This window comes from Piliocolobus tephrosceles, chromosome 3 (genome assembly GCF_002776525.5).
Source record: "Piliocolobus tephrosceles isolate RC106 chromosome 3, ASM277652v3, whole genome shotgun sequence".
Lineage (NCBI taxonomy): Eukaryota > Metazoa > Chordata > Mammalia > Primates > Cercopithecidae > Piliocolobus > Piliocolobus tephrosceles.
Genome location: NC_045436.1, coordinates 158,796,450 through 158,814,642, shown reverse-complemented (window position 1 = coordinate 158,814,642; position 18,193 = coordinate 158,796,450). Strand labels below are relative to the sequence as shown.

At 37.6% G+C, this 18,193-nt stretch overlaps 1 protein-coding gene across 3 annotated transcripts in view; it reads left to right on the top strand.

Annotated features, from left to right (window-relative positions):
- Positions 1 to 15,703, top strand: part of STIM2 (stromal interaction molecule 2) — a 166,082-nt gene extending 150,379 nt beyond the window's left edge. For 2 of the 3 annotated variants that reach the window (XM_023223032.1, XM_023223030.2), the window contains 2 exons: positions 6,961 to 7,234; positions 11,715 to 13,394. In XM_023223032.1, coding sequence (XP_023078800.1) covers positions 6,961 to 7,234; positions 11,715 to 12,192 — 752 coding nt within the window. In that variant the 3' untranslated portion in view covers positions 12,193 to 13,394. Of the gene's footprint in view, positions 1 to 6,960; positions 7,235 to 11,714; positions 13,395 to 14,071 lie in introns of those variants that run through there. The other variant, XM_023223031.1, reaches the window with a different exon arrangement.
- Positions 15,704 to 18,193: the final 2,490 nt, after the last annotated feature.

Below are 18,193 nucleotides of genomic sequence, written 5' to 3'. Positions count from 1 at the left end.
ATTGTGTTTTATCTGAGTTTTAAAATCTATTGGTTTTAAGTTGTTTATACTATTTTATATGATTTTTAAAATCTCAGTTACATTTTAAAATTTTTTTGTTCCTAATAATTATCTATATCTTCTTTTGTCTGCTTTGTCAGGCTGGCAGTTGTCTGTTTTATTTCACTCTTGTCAAAAGCCTGTTTGTTTTGTTAATATTGTCTGTTTATTTCTGCTCTTTTATTTACTTTCTTGGAGTTTCCTTTTTTACTTGTTTGTTTTAATATTTATACACCTCCCACATGAATCTTGAGTCTTTGTTTTCTCTCATATTATCTTAAGGCTATGAATTTTCTCTTTAAGAACCACCTTAGCCACCTCCACAAGTTTTGACATATTAATTTGATTATGATCATCAAATATTAAAAGGTTTTTAATTACTAATTCGTCACTTCCTTGAAATATGAATTACCTAGAAGCATATGTTTTAATTTCCAGATATGCATGTATGTTTTGTTTTTTTGTTGTCTGTTGGTCTTTAAAAACATCTTTGCCTATTGATTTCTACTTTGTGTGTGGTTAGAGAATAGGTCAGTATGACTTTTTTTGTATTTCCTGATACTTGCTTTGTGACTTAGTATTTATTGGTCATATATTTTAATGGTTCTGTCTATATCTGGAAATTACATTTTCTTTAATTGTTAGTTACAGGGTACTACGCAGTCTGTTAAATCAGGTGTTATGATAAAATCTTCTGTATACTTATACATTTTTGTCTGTTCTTCTATCGGTTGCTCCCATCCATGATGGTCAGTTTCTCCTTACAGTTCTACCCATTTCTGTTTTATATAGTTTGTACTAAGTTATTTGGTGAATACAAGTTCAGGTATAATATCTTCTTTACAGATAACTGTTCCTTTTATACTTACGTGGACACTGCTTTATGGCTAATACTTTTTGCCTTTAAGTTTATACTACCTGATATTGAAATACCTATAATAGCTTTCTTTTGAATAATATTTGCCTAGCGTATCTTTTTCACTTTCTTCTAAATTTTTCCATTATTAGACACTAGATATATCTCTACAAGAAATAGCAGTAACTGGTTTTATTTTGTATCCTATTTGAGAATATGTTGCTGGCTAAGGCAAATTTAATGCAAATATATTTACTCCCCTTGCTGATCTGTTTGAATTTATCTCTGGAATCTTGTTTTGTGGTTTCTGTTTTACACACCTCTTCTTACCTTCTCTCATTCTCTTGAACAGTTCAGGATCTTCAGAGGCTTTATTTGTAGCCACTGCTCTCCCATCTTAAATCATGTGTTAGCGTTGTCTGGTATTTTGTTTTGTTTTGAAAGTCTCTCAAAACAGTCACTGTTTTTGTTGTTTCTTTCAGTCATAATTTACATATGTGTTTATTTCTCTGTTTATCATTGCATTTTGCTTGTTATTCATTTCTTTTTTTCTTTCTTAAAAATATGTTCTTCAGTAAAAGCTACTTCAGTGAGCAATTGGGAATGATAAATTCTCTTAGTCTTTGCCTGAAAATATCTTTATTTTCAGTCTCACTTGAGAGTAATAATGTATCTGGATATAAAATTCCAGATTAACAATTAGTTTTCAATAATTATTTCTCAGCTATTTTGAGGTTGTCATTGTTGCTGTTGAGAAGTTTGTAGTCAGTCAGCTTGGTTCAGGTTCTTTTTAGTAGATAAGCTGCCATTTCTCCAACTGCTTGAAAAATGTTCTCATGGTCTTTGTTGTCATGTGGTTTCCCTGTAATATGATTGGGTGTGGATTTAAACAGTTTTTTTTGCTAATACTTGGTGTGTTTCTTGAATCTGAAGGATGTGTCTTTTATCGGCTCTGGAAAGAAAAACATTAGCCATTATCTCTTTGAATATTATTTTTTCTTTCTTCTATTCATGCCTTCTGGAATATTAGTTATGTAGAAATATTAGGACTAGTATTAGTTTGTTAGTTACTTATTGCATCTTATCGTCCACATTTCTTAACTTTTCTTTTTGTAGTCTTTTTATCTATCTACGCTGCATTTAGAGACATCTCCTCAGATCTGCCTTCTAGCTTACTATTTCTTCAGTTCTAATTTCATTTTAGCTCATCCTCTGAATGTTTGACTCTAATTACTGTTTTTCATTTCTATTAGTTCTGTTTGATTCTTCATCAAATCTATGTTGTAATGCTTTCTTTTCTCATATTTTCTATTTATTGTTATATAGTTTCATGATGTAAAAAGAATCCCTATTTTTTAGTTTTCATTTGATCATCCTCGTATTTGATATTCTTGGTCAATTGTTACGGCAGTTTCCTGTGTTTGCATAGCGGATTGCTTTCTCTCTCCTGTTTTATAATTTCTTACGTAGCTATTTTTAAGGAGATTGCCATTATTCCACCCTGGAGAAAACTGTGTAAGTGGTAAAGTGCCCCTCAAATGCCTTTCTTTGCTTCCTGCAGTAGTTTCAACTTGGATATCACCAAGTTGGGACCAGTTTTTTATGTTAACTCTTTGGAATACAGTTTCATAGACCCTTTTGGTAGCATGAACTTGCACTCCAATCTCATATGAGATATAGGCCCAGAGTATTGAGTTTTTCACAGAAGCCCTTTAAAATCCCTATATTTAGAGATCTTGAAATAAAAGAAATTTGCTTGCTCATTAGTTAGAAATTTACCCTTTCACAGAGGAATGTAGCCCTTCTAGGTCCAGGCTTTTATCCAGAACACTGACTCACTATTCCAATACCTCACATGGGCCCGAAGCCTAATCTTATATCCCCAAATTAAACCCCAAACCCATAGATTAATGAGACTGATAACCTCCCATAACAGTTGCATCATATTAGCATTTACTTTTAGTTCTTGTTTTGGCCTCTGAGAGTTTTCTGTTCTCCTTACAAACTCAGCTATGTGTTTAAAACAATTGTTATATTTTATCCATTATATAAGAATGTTTGAGGGTATTTAAACTGTGTTGTTGGGTGTTGGGAGATAATTGTCAGGTTACCTTTGACTGCCATGTTGTTAGAACCAGAAGTATATACATTGCTTATTTTTGGTTCTTGTTAGTAGGGAATCCCTTCTTGAAAACAAAATTTTATCCTCTTCAACTAAGAAACATCACAAAATATAGTTCACAAATACAGGGTCATATTACACTGCTCTGCTTCTATAGGTAATTATCAATATTAGAATGAAAAGTTATCCCAGAAATAGATTCCTATACAGTGACCTTTAATGTGTCATTTACCTACTGTGATAAATCACAGACAGGAATGAATGTTTATCTGCGTTAGGAATGATTAATGGCCTGGGAGTATTATAAGGCATTCATATTTGCTTTATGTAAAAGATAACTTGTTACAAGGCCAAAGTGCACTGCTTTTTAATCTTCCATGAAGTTTGTAATGTTGCAAATGTTTTCAGCCCTACATAGACTTCTTCAAGCAACAAGGAGGAAGGATAACCCTCAGCTCTTCAGTGTACATAACTCTTAACGGACAGATTTTTTAAGGCAAAAGAGATGGCAAAATATGTAATAAGATATTTTTGGAAAAGATTGTCAAGTTGTAAACAACTTACAGATGTGACAAATTTACTGATTCTTATATTCTTTATTGCATTACTTAGAAGTTTTCTTACATAAACTATTTCCTTTTTAAAACTTCCTTATGCAATATGTGTGTGTGTGTGTGTGTGTGTGTGTGTGTGTATATATCTCTCTGTGGATAGTATTCATTTTTCCAAGTAGCGAATCCTGATTCCTCTCAGACCTGATTCCTCTCCCACCATACTTACAGTCATGACTGAATCTTGCTGGTTTTACTGTATATTCCAAGTAATGGGTGACTGCTCAGATGACTGCAGTATATGTCAAGAATTGTATAATTTAAGACACTTTTTTTTAGTCTTTACAAGACATATTTTCTTCTTTGGCAGAGAGAAAACATCAGAATAAAGATTTACAGGAGCCCTATAGTTCTCTATAATGAATCCTTATAAATAAGTGAGAGAAAATTCTGTTTGCCAGCTAAATTACAAATATTTCCATATTATATTTATTTGTGTTTGGAAAAAGCCTTTTAATTACACTTTATTTTACTTGTACTTTATTTTTCTTTGTTTCAATTCATCACGTTATTTCAGTGGCTTTTAAAAGTTTGTAACATTCGTTGATTTACTGAGCAGATACTTATGGAGCATCTACTTTTTACCCAGCACTATGATAGACTGGTGGTATGGTGCAAAGTTGAACATGATACACAGTGATTGCTTTTATGGAATTTAGAGTCTAGTGGAGCAGTGCATTGAGATAAGTTATGCGATAGGGAAATATACTGTGGTATTGCTGAGTGGACACAAGGGAAAACACTGACCTCAAACTTGGAGGGACCCTGGGAACTTTCCTGGAGGAAATGCCACTTAAGCAAAGCCCTGAAATTGTAGGTCAAGAGAGAGTTGGGGAAAGGAGGCGTGGAGGTGAGAGAGAATGTGATACCTCTGAGGAGCTGAGAGAGATATACTGCTTCTAATATTCCTGTAACAGAACAGAGGGACACTAGCTCTAAAACAGAGGCTGGGTAAGGAGGGCAGTCTGGTCCGTGGTAAGGGGTTTCACTTTAAGAGTTTTAAGCAATACACCTTCATTTTCTTTTTCCATTTTAGAGTGAACTTGCAGGTGCAGTTTGGAGAATAAATTGGAAGGGGGAAATCAGGATTTTATAATACAATACTGGTACAGTAGTCCAATATAATCCATCAGCAGTGAGGGTGTAGGAGAGCAGACAGATTTGAAAGATATTAGAGAGGTAGAAACCCTGTGGTTAACTAGAGGTGGATTTTGGTGGAGGAAGAAGAGTCAAGAATATCTGTGTTGACAATTCTGATGACTGAGTAGGTGGTGATGTTATTTACTGAGCTAAGGAACACAGAAGGAGGAGTGAGTTTGGGAAGGAAAATGTTGAATTCAGTTTGGGCACGTGTGGCACATTCATGTGTCCATTGGGAGGGTGGATATAAGGGTTCAGGAGAAAGATTAAACCTGGAGTTACAGATCTGGGCTTCTGTAGACCACAAATGATCATTGAAGTCGTGAGAGTAGATGAACGTACTCCAGAAGATTAAGTGGAACGAGAATAGAACAAGGCTTAGAATAGAACTTTGAAGAAGACCAGCAGTCAAGGGATGGGTGAAAGAGATGAGAATATGCTTGGAGAAGACAAGCAAAGAGCACAGTAATAATCACTGTTAGATGCTGATCAGATGTCAAGGAAGGATTGAAGTACTGATTGAATTTAGCAACCTTGAGGTAGATCATGATCTGGTTGAGAATGGTTTCAGTGAAATTGTGAATGTGTAAGTAAACACTGTACAGTTTCTTTGGTGAATGAGTGAAGATGAAATAGTAGAGACAGTAACATAGACAGTTCTTCATAAACAGGAACAGAGATATGTCAGCTGAAAATCAGGCTGGGGTAGAGGGGTTTTTTGTTGCTGTTATTGTCATTTGCTCATTCTTTATGTTTGTCTTTTCAGAATTTGCTTTTAAATGCTATGGGAGGGGGAAAGGCAGACAATGACAAGGCAAGAGAAAAAATAACCAGTAGAGTAAGGTCCTTGAGCTTGGGTTGACAGTAGGATAGATAAGTGGAGGGAACACACTGTATGAACTGGAAAGGTGGACCATGGTCAGAATCTAAATGTCTAATGTCTTAACTTTTTTTTGTTGTCGTTTGTTTGTTTGTTTGTTTTGGTAGAGACAGGATCTCGCTATGTTGCCCAGGCTGGTTTCAAACTCCTGGCTTCAAGTGATTCTCCCTGCTTGGCCTTCCCAAGTGTTGAGATTACAGGTGTGAACCACCATGCCCAGTCTGACTTATAATCAAAGATAGCACAGTTCTGAATGATGGTGGGGCAAGGCATGAGAGTGTGTGGTGGAGCAGAAGTGAAGGTCAGGGGAGAAGAGGTGAAACCTTGATTGGTCAGGGTGTTGGCTAGGTCTTACAAGTGAAGTTGCCCACGTTGATGATGGGTTGTAAGGACTGGTAAGACAGAGACCATCCAGGAAGTGACTAGTGAAATGGAGGTGGAAGATTCAGTCATGTCCCTTAATAGTGTTCGCTTCAGCATGAATGCATTTGTATAAAAGGATGCAGGAGTAAGGGTCTGCAGACAGTTCTGGGGAGCAAAGCCACCCACCTTTTGTCCTGATGCTATAGCATCTGAACCATGCAGGAGTGAACAGCTTCAGCTTGACAAGGTTGTTATTAGGTGAACGATGTTCGTTCAGTTAAGAGTAAGAAATGGAATGCCCATTTAGTGAGGACATTGAAGATGTAGGGGAAGTTTGTTTACCCGCCTGCGTAAGTCTCAACTGAGACTGGTAGCAGAAACAGTTGGATCTAAGATTTCTGTTTAGTTCCACAGTAGTGGGTATTCAAGAAACAAGTTTTGGTCTGAGCTCTGCCTCACCAGCTGTGAGACTGTGCATACAGTAGTTAAGTGATTTTCTTGACTTAAAACTGATTGAGGTTCAAAGAACTTGTGATATTTCAAGAGATATCCATTGGTAAAAGTCCACTCTACTTTATTCTGTTGTCCGGTCTTTGTGTTAACAGTCATAAAAATTTGTGATACAATACAGGTGTTTAAATTTAAAGATTTGTTGTCTTAGGTAAATTTTTAAGCCTTTTTGGTTAGTACATTTAGATTTTCTCTTAAAGCCTCATGTTTATGTTCACTTCTGTTTGTTTTTTAGACCTGTTTTTTTTGTTTGTTTCTATTTCTTAACTTTCCGAGTGTAGGTGGTAGAGAATGGTAATAACTGTACAGTAACTTTCAATGAAGGGAGATGAAATAGTGACATACTAGTGACATCAGTTCTCTTGTGTGTATGTATTTGTGGTGACTGTAAAAGGGACTCCGGACTTCATGAGCATCTTTCATTCTTGGTGTTTTTCAGGGACCATGGCTAAACCTCCTGGATCATTAGCCAGAAGCAGCAGCCTGTGCCGCTCGCGCCGCAGCATCGTGCCGTCCTCGCCTCAGCCTCAGCGAGCTCAGCTTGCTCCACATGCCCCCCACCCGTCACACCCCCGGCACCCTCACCACCCCCAGCACACGCCACACTCCTTGCCTTCCCCTGATCCAGATATCCTCTCAGTGTCAAGTTGCCCTGCGCTTTATCGAAATGAAGAGGAGGAAGAGGCCATTTACTTCTCTGCTGAAAAGCAATGGTATTGGCAGTGAATAATCTACAGGGCATGTTGGGGCTGGGTTGGGGGTAAGGTGTGAGGAGGGGGGCAGGAGGAGTGGTGCATTGTTTCTGTTTTCTGTCACTGCTTTTCAAGGTACCATAGACTTTGCAGCCTCAGACATCACCCATGTTTTAGCTCTTAGTTCTGTACCTCAGAATTCCAAGCCTGGTGTGACTGGGGGTTTTGCTCAGGGCCTTACAAGGGTAAAATCACAGTGTTGGCCAGGCCGCATTCTCATCTGGAGCTTGCAGTTCTCAAAGCTCATGTGATTGTGGTGAACTTCATTTCCTGTGGCTCCAGGACGGAGGTCCCCGTGTCTGTGCTTTCTGTCAGCCGCATGGCGGGTGCTCTCAGTTCCTGGAGGCTGTCCACTGTTCGTTGCCACAGGATCTCCACCTTCAAAGCCAGCAACAGAGAATTTCCCTGCTGTAGATTCCTCCTTTGCTTTGAGTCTCCAACTTCTGTCTCTCTGATCTCTAGACGAAAATTTCAAAGGCTCACCTGGATAATAATCTCCCTATATTAAGATCAACTAGTTTGGGGCCTTAATTTTATCTTCAGAACCCCTTTACAGCCGCATCTATTTTTATGTTTGATTGGAAAACTGGAAGAAGGTGGGTGTATACCAGAGGCTGGGAATTTGGGAGCCGCCTTAGAATTCTGCCTACCACAGACATGTAGGTAGATATTTTGAGAAGTAACTGCTTAGAGGTCACTGGACACAGTTGACTCAGATCTCAGAGCATAAACTTGTCATGAACAATTCTATATGTAAAATGGAAAAGCATGAGCTTGAATATACTTGAACACAAAGAAATATCAAATATGACTGACTTAAAAATATTTATTGTCACTTAATGATTTATTCTGTTACGTGCTGGTGCTTGCTAACACATAAGCAGTATCATATGCCAAAGGTTTAAGAAAATGTCAGGAACTTAAAGGAGAAAAGTAAATTAATGACAAAATGGGCGTAGCAGCAGTGTATTTCAGTCCAACTTAATGACATCAGTGCTCCATGAAACTTAATTTGAGGAACTCTGTTCTTGAACTGCATTCCTCTTTAAAAGCAGTATGGTATTGAGTGTTAGTTTCAGGTATTGACACTTAGTAGCTATGTGGCCCCAAAGACTTTACCCTCTTCTTTGAGAAGTGAAAGGGAGTGGTCCACACTTTATCGTGTGACTCTAGGCAACATTATCATCAAATAATAATTTTTCATTCATAACTATCTAGTAGTAAAAGAAATGTTATGATTTGCAAGTGATCAGTGCAGCATATTCCTAAGGAGATAACGCAGGTTTTGTACCCTCATTGCAGTTGGAGAATCTGATGCAGCTTTGCTGGGTGAACACTTTATGGCTAGCTTTTCATCTGTCTTTGCAGTATGAACATAGTCACCAGCAAGACGACTTTACTGACAGAACTGGTCTTGTGTGGTTTCTGGAAATCAGAAGGAAAACTCGAGAGCTGCACTGTCTAATCAAACTTTCTGCATTGATGAAGCGTTCAGTTCTCATTTCAACAGCAATGTCAAAATTTCATAGCTAGCTCTCATAAATAAGAGAAGAATTTGAATTTGGAAAACTTTTCTTCCTTTTCATTTTCAGTCTCTCCTCTATTGAACCACCAGAATTCTTACAGAATAATAATGTTAAATATTTACTGATTTTTTAATGTTCTATGCCTTATGCACATATGTGCTCATTTAAACCTCACTTCAAGTTTTCTTATACAAGTATAGTGGGAATTCAACTCCATGTCACTCTGCGGAAAAAAAGGAATAGAAAAAATGGCATAAGTGGTACACATAGTTAAGTTCAACATTCCAAAGAATATGTACTCTGCAAGAAAATAAAATTTGAAGTTGTATTATATCTTATTATCCAAGTCAGATTAGTTATGCAGAAGCAGCAACACTTTGGATTCTTGTCATTACGGAATTCAAATGTTAGAACTAGAAGGTAACATTAGTGATTAATCAAATTTTCCTACTTTAACAGATAGGAAAATTGAGACCTCAAGAAATCAAGTGATTTGCTGAGGCTTTTACGACTGATTAATGGTAGGACCGGCTTAGGAACCCAAGTCTCCTGACTTAAATTAGTATTCTTTTCACACATTGTTCAGAGTTTAGAGGCTAGTTTTTAAAATATTTTTAGCCTAGCTTAGAATTTCACACACAAAGCAGCCAAGCCACATAGCAGAAAAGAAAAGAAATTCGTAAAATTATACTAAATCAGCTTCTGCTCTTTGGAAGCTGAACAGCTCCAGGGAACATGATATATTCTGCTCAATTAATTGACAGCCATTCCAAAAAAAAGCTTTGCAGAAATGCCTCTACCAATGATTGATTTCTGAGTCTGATCATTTCCTCATATCTGCACTGCTGCTTACTTTCTGTTAGCGCTACCCATTATCGAATGTAAAAGCATTTGAGAATTATGCAGCACAAGCAGGTGTATTATATGAAACCATTAGTTAGGTCTTTAGGGGATTTTGTACCTTTTGAGAGCTTATGGTTGTAGTAAAGACAATCTTCATAGACATGTGTGAGTAAAGTACATAGAAATGACTAAATTAAGCAATCTTAGTCTGTATCTAAAATGTGGTATTAACATAGAATATTCGTCAAAAGTGAGTGCCAGACTTCCAGTAAATGTGTACATCAATAACATGAAAATGATAGTACTCATAGGCCATCTAAGGTAAGAGATCATTCAGTTTATTCATTTCCTAAATACGAATTTAGTCCTTGCTATGAGAGGTGCATTTGCCAATAGCATGAGCTGCCAAGACAAGTGAGACAAGGCCCTGGCCTAGTTCCAGCTGCTGGGTTATAATCATGTGTACTCTTGCCTTCCTGTTCTGTCTTCAGCTCTGTTCCCTTCTCACACCGTATTTCTTTTGCCACTTTTTACCTTGACTCTCCCTTTCATTTCTTAATCATTTCCTTTCATGGAGTGAGCAGTATTCACCTTAGGCTCAGTACATGCAAAAGCGAATGAGACTAAGTAGTAAAGCTCTCAAAAAAGAAAAAAAAAGTGAGTAAGATGTTCTGTAATATCTCACACACCCACCCTTCCATTCATTTGTCCAACACATATTTATGAAGTACCCACCGTGAGCTTGCCATTCTTCTAGTGCAGAGAAGTTAATAAGGCTCCTTGTCTTTATCTATTTCCTTTTTTGGGGGATACTGCCTATAAACAAGTTAATATAAAATATCATTTTAGGTTTTGGTAAGTTTGGGGGTTGCAAACAAAGACAGGTAAAACAAAAGAGAATGCTGTTTCAGATAAGGTGGTTAGGGGAGGCAGGAGTAACCTGCATACCCTGGAGAAGTAAGCCACGTGGAGATGGAGAGTAGATAACACCAAGCAGAGGGAACAGCAAGTGCAGGGCCCTGAGGAGTCTTGAGGTTGGCATGTTACAGGAACACGAGGGAGTGTACAGTTGGAGATAGCCAGGGACCACATGTACAAGCCTGGTACGCTTTGACTAGGGCTTTGGATCTTACTCTGAGTATGAGAGAAAGCACTGGGAAGTTTCAAGTAAGTGAATGGTATATTTTGCTCGAGTTTTAAAAAATCACTTTAATGGCTGTGTGGAGAAGTAACTGGGAGGGAAGAGCGAGAATGAAAGCAGGGAGACCAGTTAGGAAGCCGTTGCAATCATTTAGGTGAGTTCCTGGCTATTTCAGAGGAAGAATGGGAGCAGGGGTCGTAATAAGGAATGGTGGATTTGAGAGAGATTTGAAGGAATGGGTGATGGCATTTACTGTATGTTGGTTGTGGGGTTACAAAATTTATATTTCCACTGTGGAGAAAAGGAGGAAAACATTCAAGAGTAAGAATGCTGTGAGAATTCACTGAATGTCTGTTTTTTTTTTTTTTTTAAATAGCATCATATGTTTGCCCCCTCCTCCACTGCCATACTCTGATGCACCTTGATTCCCTGCCCCCCTTTTAAATTTGGTAGAACTTATATTTTAGTGTAATTCCTTTCATGTATATTCCTTCCTAACAAAGCTATAGCTCATCAAGTTAATGACAAAGGGAGAGGCAGTGACTAAAATTCATCTTTTAAAATAGTGTCAACTCTGATTTAGAAAGAAACATAGTATTGAAATAAAACATAAAAGTAGCTGAGATGATAGCTGCATCACCTGTAAAATTTAACATTTTAATTTATTTGACAAAAAGAAGGTGTAACTTATATTGTCCGTAGTTCGTAAGATTTCATTATTATGGTTTATGTTAAAAATCCAACATTGAGTTTTGAGAAGCCATATTATTTAAAGAAGTAATGTTCTCATTTTGCTAAAATGTATATAGAATCATATCATTTCCCTCTTAAATTGCAATACGCAACGAAAGTTGTTTTAATTAGAATGTCTGCTAGTGCTCTTAAGAACATACTGATTTAAAATTTGTACCTTTGTTTGTGTTTCATTCAGGGAAGTGCCAGACACAGCTTCAGAATGTGACTCCTTAAATTCTTCCATTGGAAGGAAACAGTCTCCTCCTTTAAGCCTCGAGATATACCAAACATTATCTCCTCGAAAGATATCAAGAGATGAGGTGTCCCTAGAGGACTCCTCCCGAGGGGATTCGCCTGTAACTGTGGATGTGTCTTGGGGTTCTCCCGACTGTGTAGGTCTGACAGAAACTAAGAGTATGATCTTCAGTCCTGCAAGCAAAGTGTACAATGGAATTTTGGAGAAATCCTGTAGCATGAACCAGCTTTCCAGTGGCATCCCGGTGCCTAAACCTCGCCACACATCGTGTTCCTCAGCTGGCAATGACAGTAAACCAGTTCAGGAAGCCCCAAGTGTTGCCAGAATAAGCAGCATCCCACATGACCTTTGTCATAATGGAGAGAAAAGCAAAAAGTCATCAAAAATCAAAAGCCTTTTTAAGAAGAAATCTAAGTGAACTGGCTGACTTGATGGAATCCCATTCAAATGGTATCTGTAAACTATTATTCCCTGCCCTCCACTCCCCACTTTTTTTTTGGTTTCTTTTAATTTTAGGAATGTAACTCCATCGGGGCTTTCCAGGCCAGATGCCATGGTGGAACGTCCAGGAGGGCAGCTGTCTACTGTCTGCTTATTTAAGTGACTATATATAATCAATTCATCAAGCCAGTTATTACTGAAAAATCATTGAAATGAGACAGTTTACAGTCATTTCTGCCTATTTATTTCTGCTTTGTTATTAGTGATGTATATACAGCATTTGTTGAAAGCCACTATGGACTTACAAGCTTTAATGGACTCGTAAGCCAGCATGGGCTTGCAAAAATTTCTTGTTTACCAGAGCATCTTCTTATCTTTCCACAGAGCTATTTACATCCTGGACTAAATAACTTATAAGAAGTAAAACTAATTGCACTACTGTTTTCCAGACTGGAAAAAAAAAAATCTCTGCAAGTGAAACTGTATAGAGTTTATAAAATGACTATGGATAGGGGACTGTTTTCACTTTTAGATCAAAATGAGTTTTTAAGTAGAACCTAGGGTTTCTAATTGACTTGATTTCTGGAAATGAAAACCCACGCTTTTACTATGGGAAGCTTCTTTAACTGCTTTTACTATTGTGAAGTTTCAAGTCCCGCTGTAAAGATCATGTTGTTTTGTTTTCCCCAGGGCTTTCACTGTGATTTACTGCATTGCAGGCTGTATGATAAAATATACATAATTGAAAGAGAGAAGGCTCCTGATTGCTTATGCAAGTGGAAGAGTTAAAACTTGATTGAAGGACTTAAAACATTCATAACCTTAAGCCGAGGTGGGGGGATATGGGGATTCAGGCAATTGTTTACACACTTTGAATAACCGCAAAGGATTTATGGTTTGTGAAAAATGTGTACTGTGGAAAAGATAATAAATTGGAGACATTATTGTGTGGGATTGTCCTGATTTTTGTTGATAACACTCCACAAAAAACACTATGTTTTCTGGAGAGCTGTGTAAGCTGTCTTGTTGCTTAATTGCAATATAAGAAATAGTGATGTTTTGGACGTAAGTTGTCAACAAATTTCTATTTTATATTGTTTGTCATATTTTTATGTAGTTTGAAATGTATAAATGTTCTAATATCAAGATTAACAAATATAAATTCATGGTGCATTTAGATTGTGTTGTATTAATTTATAAAGTATGGTGTTCATTATATTGGTGGGTTGTGTAAGGGTAGCTTTTATTGTTAAAAAGACAAAAAGACACTAGAGAGTTAAGTTCCATATAGCAACAAAGTATGTTAACATCTAGGGAGTTTCTGCTTATACCACTTTAAAAATATGCAATCATAAATGATTTGATTACTGCAATGCAGATGGATGTTTGGATGAACAACTGACACATTTTAGATAGAATACTTTTTCAGCATTATGGCTAAAATATACGTCTAACCCAGTGCTATTTAGGTGAAAATCCTAATTGATAAACAAGAAGTTTCTTTTGAGATTTGCTTCAAAGAAATGCTTTAGTAAGAATATGAACAATTTCCTGATGTCTCCTGTAAATTGTGATTGTTTATTCTCTTTATTACTATTGTTAAAAACTTGACTGGTATTTGTATTGGCTGATATTTAAATACTTAATAGATTGAGTTCTGTAAGGGCAAAAACGGATGGAAATGAACATAGTGTTTTGCACTAACGATAAGGTAAGATAACCTGAGAGGTAGGGTTGAGGAACACAGGGTTGAAAGCTGTTGAGGAGGGGAAAAGTGCATAAAGAACTGAAAAGGGTTCTGGAGTGTTATATTCAGAGTGAAGGGGAAACCTTAACCTTCTTTTTCTTATAACCAGACAGGAGGCGTTCTTCCCTTTGAAAATTGCAAAAGGAATGAGAACCTTGCAATTGGATGAATAGAAAAGGGAAAAGTTGCCGGAGCACGGAGTGAAGATGGGAGGAGCTGCCAGCAAGGCCCACTGCTGCTCATGGGTTAGAAGGGAGCTCTGGAGCAGAACCAGCTGGGGGCCGGCACTGCTGCTTAGAGTGGAGGAGGCTGGCCAAAGGGACTGTGGGCCGTTTTCAGTCAGGGAGCGCGTGCATTGTTTGTGCTCAATTTCAGACATTCATTTATAAACAAATTCAACCAAGGGATATTTACTGCTTTATGTTGCTTATGATAATTATTTTGCATTAATGGAGTATACACATTTGTAAATTCAACAGGAAATAATTGAGTTTTGGAAAGCTACAGTAATTTCTGTGTTACATCATTTATATGTGAAAAGTTGGGCATTTCTATAAGTTTTTTAAATTATCCATTTGTTACTTTAACATTTTAAAATTACGGTGTTTTCCTGATTTTAAAAGTAATATTTTCCTTACTGTAAAACAAAACAAAACAAAAAAGATCAGTGATAGAAAAGTATAAAGAAGAAAATAGAAAGCAGGTCAAATACTACTACCCCAAATAATCACTTTTAATATTTTAGTATGCTTTCTGCTAGATCTTTTTCTACATATTGATGTATATTTTACATAATTGAAGTCATACTGTATATTCAATTTTATATCATGCTTTTTCACTTAATATAAGCATTATCCCAACATCATTAAAAAACTCTTCATGAGCAACATTTTAATGACTGTATACTAATATGCTATTGTATGGATTTACCATAATCTTTTGAAGTATTCTGACATTAAACATTTGGCTGTTTCTAAATTTCCGATATGTGGAGTAAGAGCATTTCACATTTATTGAGCACTCTGTATGCCAGGCACTGTTCTACACTTCTATATTATCATTTAATGTTTACACCAACTCTGTCAAGTAGGTTATTTTTATTATTATTACCATTTTACTGATGAAACTAAGCCCAAAAAGTCAACTTGCTGATGGTCATATAGCTAGTGATAGAGCCATGTTCTTAATTTCTAAGTCATACTGCGTAAAGTCTGATCAACACTTTGGTTTCCTAGGGCATATAGTTTTAGAAGTTTACAGAAAAATATAAGATTTTTAGTTTAAATTTTAATATATATGTACATAGGTATGTATATTATACACATGTAGTCTCACATGCCTTGGACGTAGCTGGTTCTAAGGTTTCTTATTCATATAACCATGTTGATAACCACCCTCCATTCAGTGTTTGAATATATATGAGTGCCCTTTGACTTCACACTACCTTTTCTCAATTACCATTATGGTTAAAACTTTGTTAATTTAATAGGCTAATAATGTCCAATAAGATTGGAAAGTTTTTTCATATTTTCTTAGCCTTGTGTATTTTTTATTTTAGTGAATTGTTTTTGTGCCCATTAAGTTCTTGGGGTCCTACTGTTTTTCTAAATCTTTTGCACAGTTAGCTAGTCTTTCAAATGTAGCTATTCTTATATTCTTCATTTACTAACTAATCAGTGATTTCAAAAAATGATACATGTATTTTTCTTACCGATTTTAGAAGTAAATGAAAGAAAACCTAGATTTAAGTTTTAGTCTTATTGATCTCCTGATTTGGGGTCTTGAATGGGAGAGTTTCACCTTGTTAATATGGTCAAGGTGGGTTTTCCCCAAAAAATTACAGGCAAGAGACAATATAGTAACTGCTTAACTCATTCAACAAATGTTTAATAATCTACCACATGCCAAGCACCGTGATAAACTCTGAAGGTATAAAGACTAAGGTGGCAGGTGCCTTCTTTAAAGGAACTTGGCATCTAATAGAGGAGACAGATCAGTCAAAAGTCCTTGTAATGAGTGGGGTGATAGAAATGAAAAGTGAATATTGGGGAGGTGGGGCCCAGTGGGGAGAGGGATTGTATAGTTCGAAAGTATGTATTAAATCAAGGATAATTTAAGGGTGCTGCTTTGTCGAGGACGTGGAGAGACTGGCTGTGACAGAAACGTATAGGACCAAGGGCAAGTTAATTTTAGGGTTTCTACTCACTGGTGGTCTGGTTCTGGCAAATAAATTTGCAGTTACTGAGCTCCAGGGAAATACTGACTACTAGCTGTGGGGGTGCTTATTTTGGAGCAAAGTGTTTGCCAGAAACACCACATTTGAGCAATCATGTAAACCCAGATAATACTGATTAAAGAGAGTTCCCTGCCCACATTCCCAGCTCTCAAAACAGGGTAGACTTTGTTGAAAGACACTGTCCTTCAGATTTGTCAGGGTAGCCCTGATGCTATCTTTAATCAGCTGATGTCAAGTGAGCTTCGGGCCAAGTTTCAGAATTTGACCTCAGTCCCGGGCTTGGGCTTTTCTGGATATCTACAAAGTCTGAAGTGACTCTCAAAGGGTCCTCTCTAGGGCAGTAGGCCTAGATAGATCATGGAGAAGCCTCAGTCCACATCTTGATTTCCTGTTAGTGTGATGGGCTTGAGACAGACGCCTCACAGTCTTTCATGAGTTGCAGCATTTTGATGGCCAGAGTCTCCAGCATCCAGGTGATTCAGTTTTTACTGGATATGTTGCAGTATCTTCATTAACCTCCAAAAGTGACGGAGAGCAGTGAGCTGAAGGGAAGGAGTGCAGTTCACCTCCTCCTGGTGAGAGCTGCTCTGCCTCAGGAAGTCACAGTGGCTCAGCCATTCTCAATCACCAGTCCTTGAAGCAACAGCCAAGCATCTGCTTCCCACATGGTGCTGTTTTGCCCTGCCAGGTTCGAGTTCCCTATAAAAGTGGGACTCAGAAATCTTATGTGGGTCAAAATAGTTCATCTCTTGCTTCAGGTTTACTCAGTTTGATAGGGTTTTATTTCTAGCAGCCATCCAGTGTTGCGGTTCTCATTCTTAAGAACATCTGTGTACTCCTTAGGCACCACCTCTTTATGCTCTGAAATACCTACATAGGCTAATTTTCCCATGTGTGAAAATGTCAACTGCTGAAATATTTCTACAGACCTCTGACTTCTAGGGTGTGGTGGCATCAGATTTTAGGGAAATTGAAGGTCACCAGCTGTAAGGTACTGGAAAACATTTCCAGAATAAGAAATGTGGCTTTGTTGCTTTATTATTCTCCACAAAAAAGCTTTCTGTTATCATTTAAGATGTTTATCTGTAGCAAAAAGTACAATGAGAAGAAATGAAAAGGGGTGTTGGGGCTGTGGGGTATGGAGCCTGGGTGCAACAGTGAACTGCTCTACGAGAGGCTGCCTTTGACTTAAAGGTAAGAAAATGAACCGGTAAATAGGCCTGGGCATGAGACCTTGGGAAGGGGAGAGGAGGGAAAGGGTGCATTTGTTGTCAACTCACCAAATCTTGTCCATTTCATTCCCCGAATGTCTCAGTGAATGCCCCACTTCTCTATCTGCTGCCCTGGGGCTTGGCTTCTCCATTTCTCACATTATTCACTTCAAAAAGCAAACTGAACCCAGCCTCACCACCAGCTTCATCCTTTCATTGGTGAGCTCTCTTAAGTTGCACAGTGGATTTTCTCTGAATAAAATTTTTCTATGCCTTTTGTTGCCTGTGGGATAAAATATAAACTTAACCAAGACTAGCAGAGGTCCTTGATATTCTGTGCCCTGCTTACTCCTCTGGCCTTATGACTTTTGTGGACATAATTGGTCACACAGAACTTCATGCAATTTCTGAAGTAAGACAAGCTGCTGCTTTTGCCTGGAACGTCCCCTTCCATCTTAGGCAACTAATGCTAAACCTTCAACTCCCATATATCTAGGAAGCCCTCCATGCATGCCCCCAACCTGGGTGAGATACCATTTCTGTGATGTGCAGAATTTTCTTTCCTTTTTTTTTTCTTTTTTTTTTGAGTCAGGGTCTTACTCTTACCTAGGCTGGAGTGCAATGGCGCGATCGTGACACACTGCAACCTCAACTTCCCCGGGTGCTCAGGTGATCCTCACACCTCAGCCTCTGAGTAGCTGGGACTTCAGGTGTGCGCCAACAGACCCGGTTTCTTTCTTTCTTTCTTTCTTTTTTTTTTTTTTTTTTTTTGAGAAAGTCTCAC